General features: G+C 37.9%; 1 protein-coding gene across 1 annotated transcript in view; it reads right to left on the reverse strand.

The window, feature by feature from the left end:
• The window catches only part of CNTN5 (contactin 5), a 968,886-nt gene that overhangs the window by 42,093 nt on the left and 908,747 nt on the right, over positions 1–18,046 (reverse strand). Inside the window, exons 18-19 of the mRNA XM_081155637.1 lie at positions 12,940–13,089; positions 1,512–1,582 (exon numbers count right to left, since the gene is read on the reverse strand). Of these exons, the coding sequence (XP_081011763.1) occupies positions 1,512–1,582; positions 12,940–13,089 (221 nt within the window). The remainder of the gene's footprint in view (positions 1–1,511; positions 1,583–12,939; positions 13,090–18,046) is intronic.

The following is an 18,046-nucleotide window of genomic DNA, read 5'->3' on the forward strand; positions in this document are numbered from 1 at the left end:
TGCACTAGTCAATGGAGTGGTTACCAGCCACTGCCTAGCACAATGCTTGACACATTGGAGGCACTCAATAAATATTTGCTAAAAATTTTTTTCTTTTAAATTTTGCTTTGAGGAAAAACTGTATTGAGTGGAGTAAAAGAGACAGAGACTATTAAATCAAAGTACTATAGATTGAATTTTATATCCCCTCCCAAATTTATGTGATGAAATTCTGACTCTTAATGCAATGCTATCAGAAGGACCTTTGGTGGGTGATTTGGTTATCAGGGAAAAGCCCTCATGGATGGGATCAGTGCTCATAAAAGAGACTGGAGGGCTCGCTTGCCTCTCTGCCATGTGAGGACACAGTGAGAAAGTGACTCTATGAACCAGGAATCGGGCCTCACCAGACCTCAACCTGCTGGTGCTTTGATCAGAGACTTCCAGCCTCCAGAACTGAGAAAAATAAATTTCTGTCATTTATAAGCCACCCAGTCTATACAATTTTTGTTACAGCAGCCTGAGCTGACTTTGGCACAAAATTGATACAGGGAAGGCAATTTCATTTAGAGAGATTTGATCTCAGTGAAGTTCAGGTATTGGGAAGTTAATACCTCTGCAGAAATCAAAAGAAGACAAAATGTTTTATTGAAAAAGAGGGGAATGGTCATAAGAACAGGATAGAGGATGAGGTGATGGCAAATTTCTTACTGCGAAAGGAAGTTTTTCTGTGTATTTTACCATAGTTCTTAGAGAGTGTCAGGAATTTGTTTGGTTTTCTCCAGCAGACATATTCATTTAAATTCCATTTCCATATTCTAAGGCATAGTTTTGTGAGCTACATAGCTATATAGAATAATAAGGTAATTTATCATCATAAAAAGGAAGGTGGCTTCATGAAAAATAAATGTACCTCTCACACTTCTTTCCTTCGACAAGAAATTTTCAAAATCAAATGGTGAGGGAGACAAAAGAACATAAATTTTATAATCAAAGTCCCAATTCTACTGCTTCTCAGAGAAAGTACTTAAACTCTGCCTCCTCGGTTTCATAATTTTTAATACAAGGAAAGTTATCCCCACTAATAGGATAGTTGTACGGGATAAATGAGATAAGCAAGGCACCAGGCCACAAAGTCTGTGGGGGTCAATTTCTTCCTCCCCAATGGTTTTAGTCTCCACATAAGTCAAGGCTGCTACTTAATTGTGAAACAGCTAAATATCGAGCTAAGCCAAACAAACATCTGAATTAGCATATGAGAGGATGTGTTTTAATTACTCAAACTTTATTCTGAGATAGCCTATGTGACAGGAAGGCTTTCCACAGGCTTGGAGAAAAGTCATCTGGGGCCTGTTATGAAAATGAGAAAGGGTGATGTTGGTAATATCTGAGTAATGCATGCTCAAAGTGTTTCTTCACCTACTATAATCAGAAATTGCTCAGTCTCTCTGTACCAAGTACAGATACTAGATATGTGGCTCTATTTCCTACGGAATCAACAATTTCTGACGTCTGAGTACAGGCTTTCTTACCTCCCAGGCAATGACTAACTCATGCCTCCTTCCGCTTCTTCCACTTACGTTGGTGGGTGCTGTCTTTGGAACTGTGGATAAAAATGGGCAGAGAGTGAAAAGATGTGTAATTTGTTTCCTTACAATAAGAACCCATCTTTAGCCTACTCAGGTTGGGTATAATCCTGAAATAAATCAAAGTTGGTTTCAAAGTTAGAGTGCTGATATTCAGTATTAAAACGAAATGTTTGTGACACATGCCCTGCTTTCAAATCTATGAATCATAGATATTTTTTATGTCCACACACTGCATTCCTCAACTAGTCCTCTTGTAAATGCTATGTGGTAGCAAGGTCAAAATTATAATTAACACTATAGTTAAGGGCATCTACTAATGGTTAGTTAGATTTCATCCTACAGTTTTCCTCCTTTCTAGTGCTGTGACTCTTTTCTGTGGTTTTAGGGCTTGCAGACTCCCTGGGAAATCCACAGGTTGACACTGGCATTTCTGCTTTACGAGAACCCCCAAAAGAGCTCTAAAGAAATCAGTAACACTTCCACGGACTGAAAACTTATTTAAATGAATAAACATTTTTTAAAAAGCTAAGAATGAATCTCTCTGCAAACTGCAAAATATATAAGCACCGGGTGAAACTTTTGCAAATAAATATTAAAAGAATAAATGTGTCAAAGGAATAAATTTCCCCTTCTCTGTGCCAAACCACAAAATCTGCAGTTGAAAGGAAACATTTTCAAATGAAGAACTGTTAAATGAAGAAAACTATTAAAAGAAATCATTTTCCAGGCTATGAGCCTGCATTAGCAATTTTACACTTCAGCGTTGGATTTATATCTCAGAATATAGTTTTTAAACAACATTGATATACTCATAAGCAATAAATTCACTCCCATATATTACCTACCTCTATGAAAGACTATTAATTACTGGTAGATACTCACACAGCATTTATATACCAGAAAAACTTATGTAGAATTTATATTCTACTAGAAAGAAAAAAACATTCTCCTTGGGTCGAGGAGGTAGAAAAGTCTGTGAATATATAATTGGCTCCATGGAAACAACTAAAGCATATTTGCTGGGGCCCAAACTTCAGTGTCCCTGGGCACTTTGCTCCATAAACATGAGCTCTTCCCTTGCTCATGCCTATGTGGAAGCATACACACAACAGCAGCTACCAATCTTTCTTTTCTCATAGTTACTTATATACTAAAGATTACTCGCCTTGGCTGGGTAGTTCAGTTGGTTGGAGCATCAGCCTGTACACCAAAAGGTTGTGGGTTCGATTCCAGGTTAGAGCACATACCTCAATTGCATGCTCGATCCCTGGTTGGGATGTGTATGGTAGGCAACTGATGGCTGTTTCTCTCTCATATCGATGCTTCTCTCTCTCTCCCTTCCCCTCTCTCTCAAATCAATTTAAAAAAGATATCCTTGGGTGAGAATTTAAAAAAAAAAAAAAGATTGCTCAAATGTGGAATTCTGGCTCATAAATTCCCTCAGAATTACACAGAATTGGCTATCCCTTTGTCTATCATTTAAGAAATAACAAGGAATTCAACTGAGAAAAAATGATGGTGTTACAGCAATACCTGTGAATATGTCTTATATGAACAAGTGAATCCTCTGCCATGAGTTTTTTGGGTAGTAGTCATAGTTATATGTCATACTACATATAACAACCTGTGTCATATCAGTGTGCCTTGACACCATGTCCCAAAAGCAGTGGTACACAGGACTAACTGGAAATCCCTTTCCAGAGTACGGTATGGGAAAGGCGCACAGGAGAGGAGCTGGTTTGATTGTATGTGTGAAAAGGAAGGGATGTGAGGTTCCCAAATTTCCCTCAGTGGCTGATCTCAGAGTTCTGAATATTGTGACTATCACTGCACAGTCAAATAAATAGTGGAAGCAAGTTAATTTGTTAATATTATGCCATTATATATTCTCTTAGTAGCATTTGTTTATTTAAAAAAAAAAAAAAAGTGTGACCCTGGCTGGTGTGCTCAGTGGTTAGAGCATTAGTCCACTCACCAAAGGGTAGAAGGTTCGAGTCCCAGTCAATGTTTGCTCCCTGTCCCTGATCAGGGTGTGTGAGGGAGGCAACCAGTGGGCAACCAGTTGATATGTCTCTCTCACATCAATGTTTCTCTCTCTCTCTCCCTCCTTCCCTCCCTTCTACTCTCTCTGATAAAGCAGTGGAAAAAATGTTCTTGGGTGAGCATTAAGAAGAAGTGTACTCTGCACCCCCAGCAACGGTTCACATTAATCCCTGACAACTAACAGCCAAGTAACATTACAGGTAATATCTACCAGAGTCAACTACTTTGTCTATTAGATTGAAATAGCTAAGTTTATACCTTAAATTTAGGACTTCAAATCCTCTTCTTTGAGGACACCATCCTGAATTTTGGGTCACAGAAAGACCAGGCATTAAAGATGCTTTCCTGTTTTATTCAGACCTCACACATCATCGAGAAAGAGGGTGTGCGGAACCTCTAGATCAGAGTCGTAGAGTACCACAGTCTATTAATGCTTTTATTTTTTTAAAAACTTGTTTTAGATTTCTCAAAGGTATTACCTTTTTTTTTTAATTCTCACCCAGGGGGATATTCCCCCCCCCCCCATTGCTTTTCAGACTGAGTGGAAGGGGCCGAGAGAGGGAAACATCGATGTGAGAGACACATTGATTGGCCACCTCCCATACTTGCCTGGACAGGGGCCAGGGATTGAGCCTGCAACCGGGGCACGTGCCCTTGGTCAGAATCTAACCCAAGACCCTTCAGTCCGAGGCCGATCCTCTAACCCCTGAGCCAAACTAGCTAGGGCTCAAAGGTGTTAACTTTTTGAATGAAAATAAATAAATAAAAAACAAACTGATGAAAAATTTGGCAGAAATTTCCACTTTGAGCAACCAAGAAAGTGAAGTAAGACTTTCTATGATTTTCTCCCTCAGTCATCTACTGATAAATGTCCTGAGTTTATTATCCTAGAGAATCAAGTTTGCATGCATGGTTCACAGATTAAACTCTGATTCTCCTGAATGTCTTTCTGAGCAATGCTCTTCCAAGAACAGATAATGTAAGTAATACTTTTCCCACAAGCTGAAAGTGCTTAGCTGTCTTAGTGCCTTCTCTGGCATGTTGATATGTAGACTATTATTTCTTTTTCATCCTATACATTGGAAATACTGTTGCAAACACTCAGAGTGACCAAAATACACTGCACTACCTCAGTTTAAGCATGCATGGATTTAAGCATGAATCTCAAATAACTTTAAGTATAATAGTTTTAGCAAAGTCAGTCCCACTAACAACATGCTTTAATTAACATTCAAGTTAATTAATTTAACCAAACCAAAGAGGTCAGGATGAAATAATTTGCCAATCTCTCTTTTTACCCTAAATAATTTCCAGTATCAACTACAGTAGAGGTTTATGTGGCTCATTATATAACATACCTTTCTTAGAGACCTGGGGAGAAAATGTTATTTAGAAGCTTCATGCTAATCCAGCGAGTGGTTTGGAAAGTTACAGATGAATAGAAAGAAGGAAAGGAAGTTATTTATTCAGTAAAGGTGGGAGTCTAGAGAGACATTTAAAAACCTTTTTTCCTACCTGAATTGAAGTACACAGCACATCAGTGTTTCAGTTAACTGATTATCATTTAGGCTCACTTTATTCAAAGAGTTAAATTTAAAGTTTCCAATATAAAAAAATACCAGCAGTGTTTCCTCAAGAGTTCGAATAATGCTTTTCTTCCTACCCACAGGGTAGATAAGGTGGCATGCACAAAATGTCCTTGTGCAAGTGAGAAAGAGCTGAGCTTGAATCCCACGTCTACCATTTTGGCTGGTTGGGTGAAAAGATTTCTTAACCTCTTTGTCCTTCAGTTGCCTCATGGAGATAATAATGGTGCCCACATGTCAAGGTTATTTTCATAATTATTTATCACAACGTCTGGAACTATAATTTATATAGATTATTTAGTGTTATTATCCACTGAGATTTTAAAAAGAGAAAGTAGTGAAGCTTTCCATGGCAAGTGCTGAAAGTTCAACGTGAGTCTAACACGGGTCTATTAACATGTGATCTTAAAATAGAGCATCCTTTTGGGAATCTGCATAATATTGTTCTCATAGCTCCATGGGAACTGTGCTTTCAATTTTGACTCACCTTGTTTTAATTTGGAAATCTAAGCAATATACCATTTTTGGTTTGGAAAAAAAAAAAAAGAGAGAGATTATTAGGAAATGTATGATTTCTTTCATGTATGAACGTTTTCATGAATGGTAATCCTGACGAGCCAAGGAGGCGAGTATATACAGTAACTGGTGTTTACCTCAACTCATATTCTCAAGTTTGTTTATACGGGTCCACAAGGAAGTAGAAGCAGGGGGTGGGTAAAACAACCTTTGAATGAGATTCGTTGGTGCATGTGCTAAAAAGAGCGTGAGGGGAAGCAAGGGAAAGAAGGGAGTGGGGAGGGAGACAACTTGGAAGGCACCGCCCGGGTTAGAATTCCAGCCCTGTCGCTTACTTACCAGGTGTTCAAAATTCTATACATCTGTTTTCTGTTAAACACTCCTTGCTTTAGAGAGTTAACATGAGAATTAAATGACATGATGAAGGGCAAGTGCTTAGCACTGGGCCTGGAACATGGTTCGTGATTTAGGGCTGGTGGATGGTATCACAGAGCTAGGAAGTTAGGAAAAGTCTAACTGGAGGGTCTCACATTTACTCCTGGGTTGATAACCTCTCATTGTCCATTTATCTTTCATGCTTAAACCTTCTACTGTTCTTGCATCACAGTAAAAGACATGTCTAACAATCAGGTTTCTTTTAGAAAAGCATTTGTTGAAGTTATCATCTTGGCTTGCAAAGTGCCTCTGAAATCGAAGTTCTATTTCTTGTATATATTTTGCAGAAAAGACTTGCCTGGACCAAAGTGGTTTCATGATTTAAAGCACTGTCTGCTGTAGAAGCCACGCTGTCTTCCTCTTGTTTCCTAATTACTGAGATTTGGTCTTAGAATTCTGTTGCTTGACATGATTTTTGCCTTCTCTTAATGTTACTAAGAACCACTTCTTTTATTTAATATAATTAAATTGCTCATTGGGTTGAAGAAAGCTGTAGTGCTCATTAATAGCATTTTATTTTAGAATTTCCCAATTATTTCAGCTGAATGTTTTATATTTTCTATACAATATTTTTCTTAGAAACACATCCTGGAGAGACCTTTTAAAAATCCCATAGCCGTGTGCCTTTTCTCTGTACACACCAGTGCCTGACAATGATAGTTTTAATTTACCCCTATAAATAATTCTGCTTGAGTCCTATTTGGTTTGCCCTTTAAAGTCCAATTAAATGCCATTTATAAGGCAAATCCACATACCCCCAGAGAAAATTAATCTAACTCTATCTCTAATAGTAAAATACTATCTATAATAGTATTTTACTGTGTTCCTTCCATAACTTTTTAGCTCAGTGAAATTTCCTAAGTAATTGTCATGGGCAAGAACTGTAAAGATACAACTAGGAACAAAGCAAGATCCTTGCAGAAGTTGGAAGATAATGTATAACACTAAAGAAACTGCAGTAGGAAGTTAAATGAGTCTTTTCTGGACTTGGGATGAGTCACATGTAACCTCAGATGCTAAAGTGAGGTGGGCTAGATGAAACCATTGAATTGTTAAGAAATAGAGAAACAAAATTTCATGACCCTTTCCTATTACCCCCTCTAGCTCCTATAGATATAGAATTTTGGCAAAAGAATGTTCTGGAAGAGGGTTGTCAGTGTAGCAGAAGGATGTGCTATGGCATCTTTCTGCACCTCCAGCTGTCGACAGAAGGGAAGTGGGAGTGTCATTTCCTCCTCACGCTAAGTGAGAAGGGGAGCAAAGTCACTACTGCGGAGAGTACAGATGCTCACTCCTCACACTGGCTGATGCTGTGAGGTTCAGAATTTTGTATGATGGCCCAGCCCCATACAATGTTGTTAGAGCAGAGAGCAAATTAGTTCTTGGGAACACTGCATTTCTAGAATTTGGCAGCACAGCAATGGGAAATAATTACTGTAAGGATAGGAAAAAGGCCTCTCTTTTTCCTTGCTGTGGCCTTGCACAATTTATGAGAAGCACTGGCAATTAAACCCCAAGATTGTTGGCTCCTCTGTTCAAACTGTGGGACAAGATGAGCTACTCTCAAGGCTATACTCTTGCATCCCCCTCCTCCCTGACAAAACTCAGGGATAATTCACACCCAGGTGTCTCTAGTTAGTAGAAAGTTCCCTTCCTGCTTAGCCTTCAAACAAGCCTCTTTTGAACCCTTCATAACTTTTGCTCTAAGCATGTTGTACAGACTTGGGAAAAATACTGATAAGACACCTCCCTAGGACATCTGCCGGGGTGTCTCCTGGGAAGTGAACAAACTATAACTTTTCAAGACAGCCCCTGGCATCTGTTCAACTTCAACACACAACCTAAACCCCTCCCTTCCTTGTCGCCTAGCAACAATACCTGCTTAAAAGAGCAGGTGGCCCTTTGGTTCTTGCCCTTGTATTAATTAGCAGTACACTGGCCCTTTCCCCTTGGGGAAAGTAAAACAAACCCCTCTCTGCATCTATCTCTTCTCTCAGTTGTGAATTCTTTCACAGCCTGGACACTGGCCAAAATCCTAACAATTACTGTGGGCTGAGTGGACATTATGGGAGGTGGGCTTGAAGAGGCTTGTTGGGATCACACCCAATAGGGCTGCCTGTTAGGTGATGGGAGAGTCTCCAAAGTACCCAATGCACCTTCGAAGAGAAAAAAGCACCATGTGGACAAATCCCATCACGAAGAGCACTCAACACCCATTTGAGAACCACAAATTTTACCACCTAAGTAATTTTTCCTCATTTTTTTGTCTGACTTGGGAAGTGTGCAGAGCAGCAGTTGGAAGGTGGGGGAAGGAAGTGGAAAGAAGGAAAAAGCCTGTGCTGGGATGGAGGGAGAAGAACATGGAATTGAAAGTTAGATTAGAGCTTTTATTTAAATAAAAATAAAAATTTTAAAACCGGAGAATGAGACTGCCCTAGTACCTAAGCATGCCTTGGGTATAGTTGGGGCTGAAGCCAGAAATCAGATGGAGCATGTTGGACAGCAGTGGTGAGAGAAAAAGAAAACCATTGTATGTTTAAACTCTGTAGAGTTCGGCTTGTTTATGACAATGAGATAGTGCAGAAAGTGCTAAGGCTAGGAAGGATTTTCATCTGTTTGTCTACTTGATATTCATCTTCATCTGGTTAAGCATTGATCTTCTAAATGTAGAAAAAATATTTTTCCTTTCGTGACCAGAAGTATGTGTGTGACATTTTCCATTTCACTGTGAAATGAGACTCTGCAGGAGAGAATACTGTGTACTAAGCAACTTTAAAAACTATTTTCATGTGGAATAAACACTTTGAAGCATGGTGTTTCATTTGACACCTTTTTTTCTCTGCTCCTTTAGTCTTATCTATGCTATGAGAACCAAAGAAAATGTCTACATGTTGGGACAATATCCAATCTACTTATAGACTGAGATTTGCCTAGATAGGAAAAGCAGTGTGGAAAGGCCAGATGCTCTGCACTCTGCACCACACTCTGAAAGGTTCTCTTGACTCCCAAGCCGTTCAGGTGGGTTGAGTAGCAGGACCTGAAGGCACAAAGTCTGCAGCAGAGACTGCTCAGTGGCAGAGCATTTTGGAGGAGCCGGATGCAAGCCAAGAGACTGGATCCCTCTAACCATATCGATGAACATATGCTTAACCTGAAAATGCTTCTTCAATATGAAAAAAGCAACTTATGCATCATTACTATGGTTTAAATTTCCACACAATAAAGTAGTAACGCAATAAAAATCAATAGTAAGTATAATAATAAAAAGTGGCTAATATTAAGCATTCATCAAGTGCCAGGCATTATGCTAAGCTCTTTACGTGCATTATATTATTTAATACAATGACCCAAAGAGGTAGGTAGTACTATTATTCCCATTTTATAACTGAGAAAACTGATCCTCGAAACAACATTTCTTACCAAGATCACTGCTAGTAAGTGGAAGAGAACAATAATCTAGATTGGCTTAACTCTGAAACTCAAACTCTTAACTACAGATATGTAAAATTAGTCATAATTTGAAATAAAGAAACTGCAAATATTGAGATACATACAAAGAGCTTTGATAATAATAAAAATTTTACCCTACAGAGAAGATCAAACTTCATAAATTACAGGTCACATTGTTAACTCTATCCTTTCACCTTTTCATTTATCTTTCAACAATTATGCTATAAATCTGTAATTTATAGAATCTTAAAGTTTAATTAAATGAGAGAATTGCTGTTGCTGTATTCATTTTTGCTTATTTTTTCATTTCTACCATAGCATATAATTCAAATTCATATCCTTACATGTGTTTCCCTCCTGAGTGTCATCTTTTTAAATAATAGAGAAAGCATTTCCATTATGCAACCCAAATTTATATACTGTTTTGATGATGTAACATGTTTCTAAAATAAAATAGCAGAGATAGCTCTATCTATCTAAAACTTGTAATAAAATTGCACTATAAATAAATAAATATAAATGTACATTAAAGTAAAAAACATATTTATATTACTATTTTGACACCTTAATAACAAAAAGTCAGACTGAACCAATTTATTTTATATTTATTGACTACTAACAGTGTTTTGATGACTAGAAAATTCAAACTATATCTTAGAGGAAATTGCAAAGAAAAATTAACTTTTTGGTGTGTGGGAAAGGAGCAATTCTAAGGCAAAAATGCTTTACTAAAGCTGCTTTGGGATTTAGAATATTCTAGTAAATAAGAGAATTTTAAAGGGACACGAAACTTTCAACTTCATATCCTCAATGGGAGATCTTTTCTAAGTAGCTCCATTGATTTTCAAAGTTTACTTGGTCCATTAGAACAGGATCATCTTTTAAAACATAGGACATGTACTTAATAGAGGCAGAGTGTGCCACTTGAGAGAACATCTCAGGATATTGGTGTCCCTTTTAATTTGTGCTGCCTGACAACACAGGCACAAAACTCAACACTTGGTTCAACACCATTAGTAGCTCTAACCCTGTGTGGTATAAGCACTGGAAGAATAAAGTAGGCAGTACAAGCCTTCCCCAACTCGATTTCAAAGGAGAGCATTTCATGCATTTTTCATGTTATTTCTCTTCTCTTCCATAAGATTTTAATGGGCTAAAGTATGTCAAGTATATAGAACTTGATAAAATGGAGAGACAGGAGCTGTATGATTGAGGTAGATGTAGAAATAGATGAGGGGGAAATCTTTAAAAATGCATCTAAATACATTTGAACTGGAAAAATACGTTTTGTTTTATGTTGTGTGTTTTTTTTTTTTACTAAAATAGTTTTTAACAGTACGAGGGGATTTATACTATAAAAAGTCTAAAAGGATTATTCATCCCAAATGGGTTATTTATTTTCGAAATGAATATTTATAGAGAGCCTTTGAATTAGGCGGTAATCTTCGCCTTTGTTTAAACATGATTAACAATATGCAAAATAAGGCAGAGCTTTTTCAGAAAATGTGTATGCAGAAGTACTAATATTGGCAGTTATTTCAATATCTGCACAGCGAGTACACAAAATGAGGAATGACTAACCTGTTATATTCTTAATTAATGAGCACCTGTACACAATGAAAGCGTGGCTGATTTTATGAATGCATGAAAATCCAACCAGGCAATTAATGTTCGTTTAAACTCATACTATTGAAAAAGTAGCCAAAAAAAAAAGCAATATGTAATAGGCAAATCACAAAAGCAGAAAAGATGGATTTTCTGTGAATGAATCTTTTTCAACCTATTTAGGCTACTTGGTCGCTTAAATTTTATATGGAAAGAGTTTGAATACCTTGTCTGGTTAATTACACAATGTAATAAGTTGAACATTTGGGATTCTTTTCTTTTTTTCTTCCTTTTTTTTTTTTTAAAAAAAAGTGTGTTTTAGAGAAACACTTTTTTTCTCCCTCTAAAGGATCAGACCTAGTGTGTTTTAGAGAAAGAATCAACTCTTTTGATAGCTTATTTTAATTATTATGAGCTTTATTCAATTTGTAAAAAGTCAAAAATCACATTTTTGGTCCAATTTGTAACTATAATGCAAAATGGACACAATAAATTCTTAGTTTTCTATGTACATGTGTCTCTGATACAGGTACTGGTGTGCTTAAGGACATAAAAGACAAAAAAGGAATATTGCCTTTTAATCTTTCAAAAAAGACACATGGAACACTAGTGCCTGACACTGTTTAGGTGCTGGAGACAGACCAGTGAACAAATAAGACAAAATCCTCATTCTCAATGCACTTGTATTCTAATAATTATTGAGGTTCATATATTATCACTGAGTTGAAAGTCATTAATTTTTTTTTCTCTGTGTGTATCTGCAATCTACCCCTTCCATTTCTCTATTGTTTTCAGATTGTTCTCATCAACATTATTGACATTTCTGTTTGCCTAAGCTAGTGCCCTATTAGGTATTTTTATATCCAATTTTATAAGAACATAAAAGATTAATCTCAATAAAACTTTGTCCACAGTAATCAAAGCTCTACTAAAAAATGTTTTTGTTCTGCTTCATCCAGGTGATAGGCAAATTATCTTAAAAAAAAAAAACTGTTGCCCTGGCCTATATGGCTCAGTTGGTTGGACACTGGTGGTTGCAGGCTTGATCCCCAGTAGAGGGCATGCAAGAGGCAGCCAATCCATGCCTGGCTCTCACATCGATGTTTCTCTCTCTCCCTTCCTCTCTCTCTCAAAAATCAATAAAAAAATTAAAAAATAAAACTTTGTTCCCTTTATGTGGTAACTAGAAATATTTTATCAGAAATACTTCACTCTAACAGACCAGAAGAAGGATGTGTTTTCTAGGTCAGGAAGCAGATGGGTATTTATTTTACGCATAGATGTCAAGCAGGCAGTGATTTAAGACTATGTCTTTTTAAAGTCTAATTTATACCAGGGCAGATGGTGAAGGGCAATATAAAGAATTTTAAGGAAGCGCCCTGTAATTAAAGGTAACTGTTATCACTGGAGAAAAAAAGGTGAGCCAACCTATTCTTAACTTATAGATTTGCTATATTAATAAGTATGTCATTAGAAGAAAAAACTTCAATTTCATGATAACTTGAAGATGGGTGCAGGGTTGGGAAGAAATTGAAGCATGTAGACACCTTTATTTGTAGAAACAAGTAAGGAAAAGGTCAGAAAACAAATAAAGGAAAGAATTATTTTAACCAAGATGATTTTATGATGTGTAGATAAATGAATCAGGAAAAAAATTATACTAACGCAAGCAATCATGGTCAACTCAGCTTGCTTTCAAAGTGATTGGGGTCATATCAAATAGAATTCTGACTCACCTGCTTCGTTGGTGCGGATCATTCGAGATGGGGTGCTCGGATCTCCAGTCCCAATTGGGTTGGTGGCAACCACTCTAAATTCATATTCCACCCAAGGGTTCAAGTCCACTGCCATGGCTGACTCCATGTCCCCTGTTATGATTTCTGGGACTGTGGAGAGACAGATATTTCATGTCATTAGGAGATTTCGTGTCATTAGGAGGACAGGAAAATGGTTACCAATGCAATCAAGGAGACCACAGGCACGAACAGGATCTGCAGGCCAATGCATAATTCCTTACCACACATGGCCGTGGTGTCATCTCTGGTCTCATTAGTAAAATCAAAATCAATCTTCAGGAAGTAAGCATTTGCACATGTCACAGTTTGTTATAGTTACTTAGAATTCCTTCACCTCATTTTTATATATGAATGCCATACTCTAACTTGCCATTATCAATACTAAAAACCATTTTTGCCAAACCCTCAGTCCCAGAGAAGAAGCCAACCAGTGCTATAACTGAAGCAAACAGTTCTTAAATTTCTAGGGAAATTTCTTGAGCAGTTCGTGTCTTCCAGTTCTGGCAAACATGCTCAGCCAATGGGCAGTTCCCAGCAGCGGATTAACAATACATCTTTTCAATGTAAAAACTCCAGTTTGTGGAAGCTAAGCACAATCTCTGAACTCTCATTGGAGTGACTTTTGTACTAAATTTCAATTTTATTAAAGTACAAGATTGTTTCTCAATATAGCTACCCCATGGTAAAATATTTTAGATAGCATGTATGCTTTATTGGAGAGTGCTTTTCTTGTTCACTCATCTCTGCTGTCCAGGAAATATTTCTGGAACAACATTTGTTACAGGGGTGAAAACAGGGAAAGAAGAGGGTCGGCCTTATGGTTTGCAAAGATACTCTGGGTTTATATCAGTCCTGGATTTCTGTTTAAACAAAGGGAGGAGTTGGCGAGCTCTTGACTTGATGACTCAGTGCAGCGTTGCTCTGCCAAGGTGGCATTAAATGCATTTGGGTTTCCCATGAAAGTCTCTTTTGAAATGTATCAAGAGAATTTTACCAAATAATCAGCTCTGTGAAAGGTAGAGACTGGAGTAGAGTCAGTGCGGGCTGCCTGACAGATCTCACAGCCCTGCACAGTTGATTTTCTAAAGCAGTGAAATGAAGGCCTGGAAAAAAGTCTGTCCCCGCTTCCTGCACTGGCAACTGAACAATAAATACCCTTGGAGTCAAAGAGATAGGGGGAAAAATCCACTGCTCAGTCCACAGCTTGCTAACCTGCTGAGCTGTTCCTGCCAAACATAAAGGTGGGAAGATGACGTCTGCAGACCCTCAGCCTTCTCCAGCCCCTAACCAATGCTCGCCTTGGGTGCACCAGGACTCACCTCACCGTTTCACGTACTTCTGTTTATGTCAGCCTCATCGAGCAACCCCAGGCTTCTAGGTCATCTCTCATCCTTTATTCTAACCCCCATGGAATTCTGCTCATTTTCTTTCTGTCCCAGTTCCCATCTTTCCTTATGCTTTGAAATCCTTTCGGTGCGACCTTTGGAATTCATAACCCATTGTTAGCAAAGTTCCCTGTGTATTCACTCCCTGTATGAACATTCTTCCAACTTTTTACCCTAATAGGAGCCTGAATGCCCTCTGAGGAAACTTCTGCTTCTCAAGCGGTGGCCATCTTAAGTTACTGTAGAGAGGAGTAACCAGTCCGTCTCAGTCGTGTCTGTCTCCTCCCCACCCCCAACCAAATGTCTCGAATGGGTTTTTCCCCATCAGCCTACAAGCATGCAGGTATTTGTCCCACCAAAGCAAAGCAAAGCAAAGCAAAAACCAAACCAAAACAAACAAACTTCTCTAAAAATTTCTTATCCTTGCAGCCTTCACCCAGTTTCTACGTTTCTTTTATAGCAAAACCTCTCGGGAGCTTTGTGCAATTTCTTGCTGTCACTGATTATTTCCCCCATTCTCTCTGGAGCCCACTGCCATCAATCTCCTACCCCCTGCCTTCCACCCTAACCGACCCCGTCAGTATCGCCCACGGTCTCTGTCACTAAAACCGCACCGTCAGGTCTGTTCCTCATTCTCTGACAGTGATAATCTTCTTCCGTTGAAATATTTCCCAGAACCTAACTTCTGTCTTTCCCCTACCTGCCTCTCTTTGCCTGTCTCCATCAGTGGTTCCTTTTCACCCTCCGGGTGCCCCAGCTCTGTTAGCTCTTTCCCATTTTCTTACTTGATGGTGATCTAACCCAGTCTGTGGTCTTAAATGCCCTCTGTACTCTGATGCCACCAAAGTTCTCAGCAATGAACGTCCTCCCTAAACTCCAGGCTGATAGGTCCAATGGCTTACTAGAAATTTCTATTTTGGATAGGGGTCTCAACCTTCAGTTCCCCTCCCTACTTCTGTAGTATTTCTTATTCAGTATGACAATTGCATTCTTACAGATGTTGTCGCCAAAATCTTGGGGTCATCCTGAATTCCTTTCTCTTTCCCCTGTCCCACTCCAACCTGTCATAAGCAAATTACGACATTTCTGACTGCAAAATATGTTGATTTCTGCATTTCCTTTTGCAGCAAAACTTCTTAATTCATTTTTGTCGAGACTTTAGTCCTTACTGTTTTACTAAAACGGCTACTGGCAAAGTCACCAGTGATCTCCATGTTGCTAAAATCAATGATCAATCCTCAGGCCTCGTCACACCTGACCTGTCATCCGCATTTGGCACAGTTGATTACTTTCTCCTCCTGAACTGACTTTATTCTTTTGTCTTCCAGTATAACACATGGTCTTGGTTTTCCTTTTAACTAAATGGTTGCTTTCCATCTGTATCCTTTGGCTGGTTGCTCTTCTCCACAACCTCTTACTATTGGAACCCTTCAGCCTTTGATTTTTATTCTCTGTTATACTTATATCCTTGGAGAAAACAAGAAGTCTCATGATTTTAAATGCAATTTGCATGCCAATAATTTCCCTATTCATATCTTTATTTTAAATGTCTCTCTTAAACTCCAGGCTCATGTATACAAGGTGGGGCAAAAGTAGGTTTACAACTGTGAGCATGTGAAACAGTTTATTCTCGTATTATTATTTATTAATTGTTGTGTTACTTTTCCATATGAACAACTGTAAAACTACTTTTGCCCCACCCTGTACAATTACCTACTTGATATCCTTAGAGGCACCATCTCCAAATACAGTTTCACTAGGGGGTTAGGGCTTCAACATTTGAATTTTTTAGGGAGGGAGACCCAATAAAGTCTATAGCAGGCAGGTTGAAATTTATTTATTCATTTACTTTTAAAACTTGTTGATTATAGTTAACATACAATATTATATTAGTTTCGGGTGTCCAACATAGTAATTAGACACTTATATAACTTATGAAGTGATCACCCTGATAAGTCTAGTACCCATCTGACACCATAAGTAGTTATTACAGTATTATTGACTGTATATCCTATGTTGTACTTTACATCCCTGTGATTGTTTTCATAACTGGCAATTTGTACATCTTAATCCCTTCCCCTTTTCACCCCCCCAACCCCCTGTGCCATCTGGCAACCATCAAAATGTTCTCTGTATTTATGAGTTTATTTTTGTTTTGTTTGTTCATTTATTTGTCTTTCTCTCTCTGACTTATTTCACTTAGCATAATACCCTCTAGGTCTATGCATGCTGTCACAAATGGCAAGATTTCATTCTTTTTTATGGCTGAGTAACATTCGATTATATATGTACCACATCTTCTTTATCCATTTCTGTTGGTGGACACTTAGGCTGCTTCTATATATTGGCTGTTATAAATAACGCTGCAGGGAACACGGGGTGCATATGTTTTTTTAAACTAGTGTTTTGGATTTCTTCAGATAAATACCCAGAAGTGAAATTACTGGGTCATATGGTAGTTCAATCTTTCATTTTTTGAGGAACCTCCATACCATGCTGTTTTCCACAGTAGCTGCACCAATCTGCAATCCCACCAACAATGCATGAGGGTTCCCGGTCCTCCACAGGCAGGTTGCAATTTGAAATAGAGTGGTTGGGATAAGCCTCACTAAGAAGATACATTTGAAAAAAAAATTTTTTGAAGGAAGTATATATTTATATATATTCCTTCCTTTTGAAGGAAGTATATATTTAGCTATGCTAGTATCTGGCGGATAACATCTGAGGTGGAAGAAGCCGATCGTGCAAAGGCATTAGAAACAGTACATGCAGGAACATGAGAAGACGAGTGAGTCAGGAGCTGCGTGAGTTTTAGGGAGAATGGTTGAAGATGAGTTTGGAAAGAGATGCATATGGGACTTGGGCTTTCATCCTGAGAGAAATAGAAAGACATTGGAGGATTGATATTCTAAGTGTTATCTTTTAATACATTAATTCTGGCTATCTTAAAAATAGGAATAAATTAAGGTTGAATGAGGCCATAAGGCTGGGACCCTAATCTGATAGGATCAGTGAGTGGCCTTATAAGCGGAGACATCAGAGAGCTCCCTTCCTCGCTTTCTGCCATGTGAAGACACAGTGGGAAGGCTACTGTGTTTAAATCAGGGAGTTCTCACCAGAAATCGAATTGAATTGGATTGGATGGCCACTAGATCTTGGAATTCCCAGCCTCCAGATCTGTAAGAAAATAAATTTCTGTGGTTTAAGGCACCAAGTTTGTTGTAGATTGTTACGGCAGCCTTCACAGACTAATATTCTGTCCCTGCCATAGTACTTTTGATCTTCCTTACAACATAATGTTTATTTTTTTCAATTCATTAACTTCTAAAATACTATATAGCTTCCTTGTTTATTATGTTCTGTCTTTATCGTTTGTCCTAACCCATGAGGATACATTCTTTATAAGCATAGATATTTTTTGTTTTTGTTCATTTATATATTCTAAGTGCCTAGAACATTAGCTAAGAGCCGCTCAATAAATTTTTATTAAATAAATAAAAAAGGAGTTCAAATAGTTGTGATAACAATTGGCACAGTTTTTGTTTTAATCTTGTAATTATTCAGGCTTTATGTTAAAAAGAAAAATTAATTTAAGATATAAAAATATCCTTCCTCCCAAAGGTACATATATTTATATTTTCTTAACCATATAGATTTTAAAG

Source organism: Miniopterus schreibersii, assembly GCF_964146895.1.
Source record: "Miniopterus schreibersii genome assembly, chromosome: 12".
Lineage (NCBI taxonomy): Eukaryota > Metazoa > Chordata > Mammalia > Chiroptera > Miniopteridae > Miniopterus > Miniopterus schreibersii.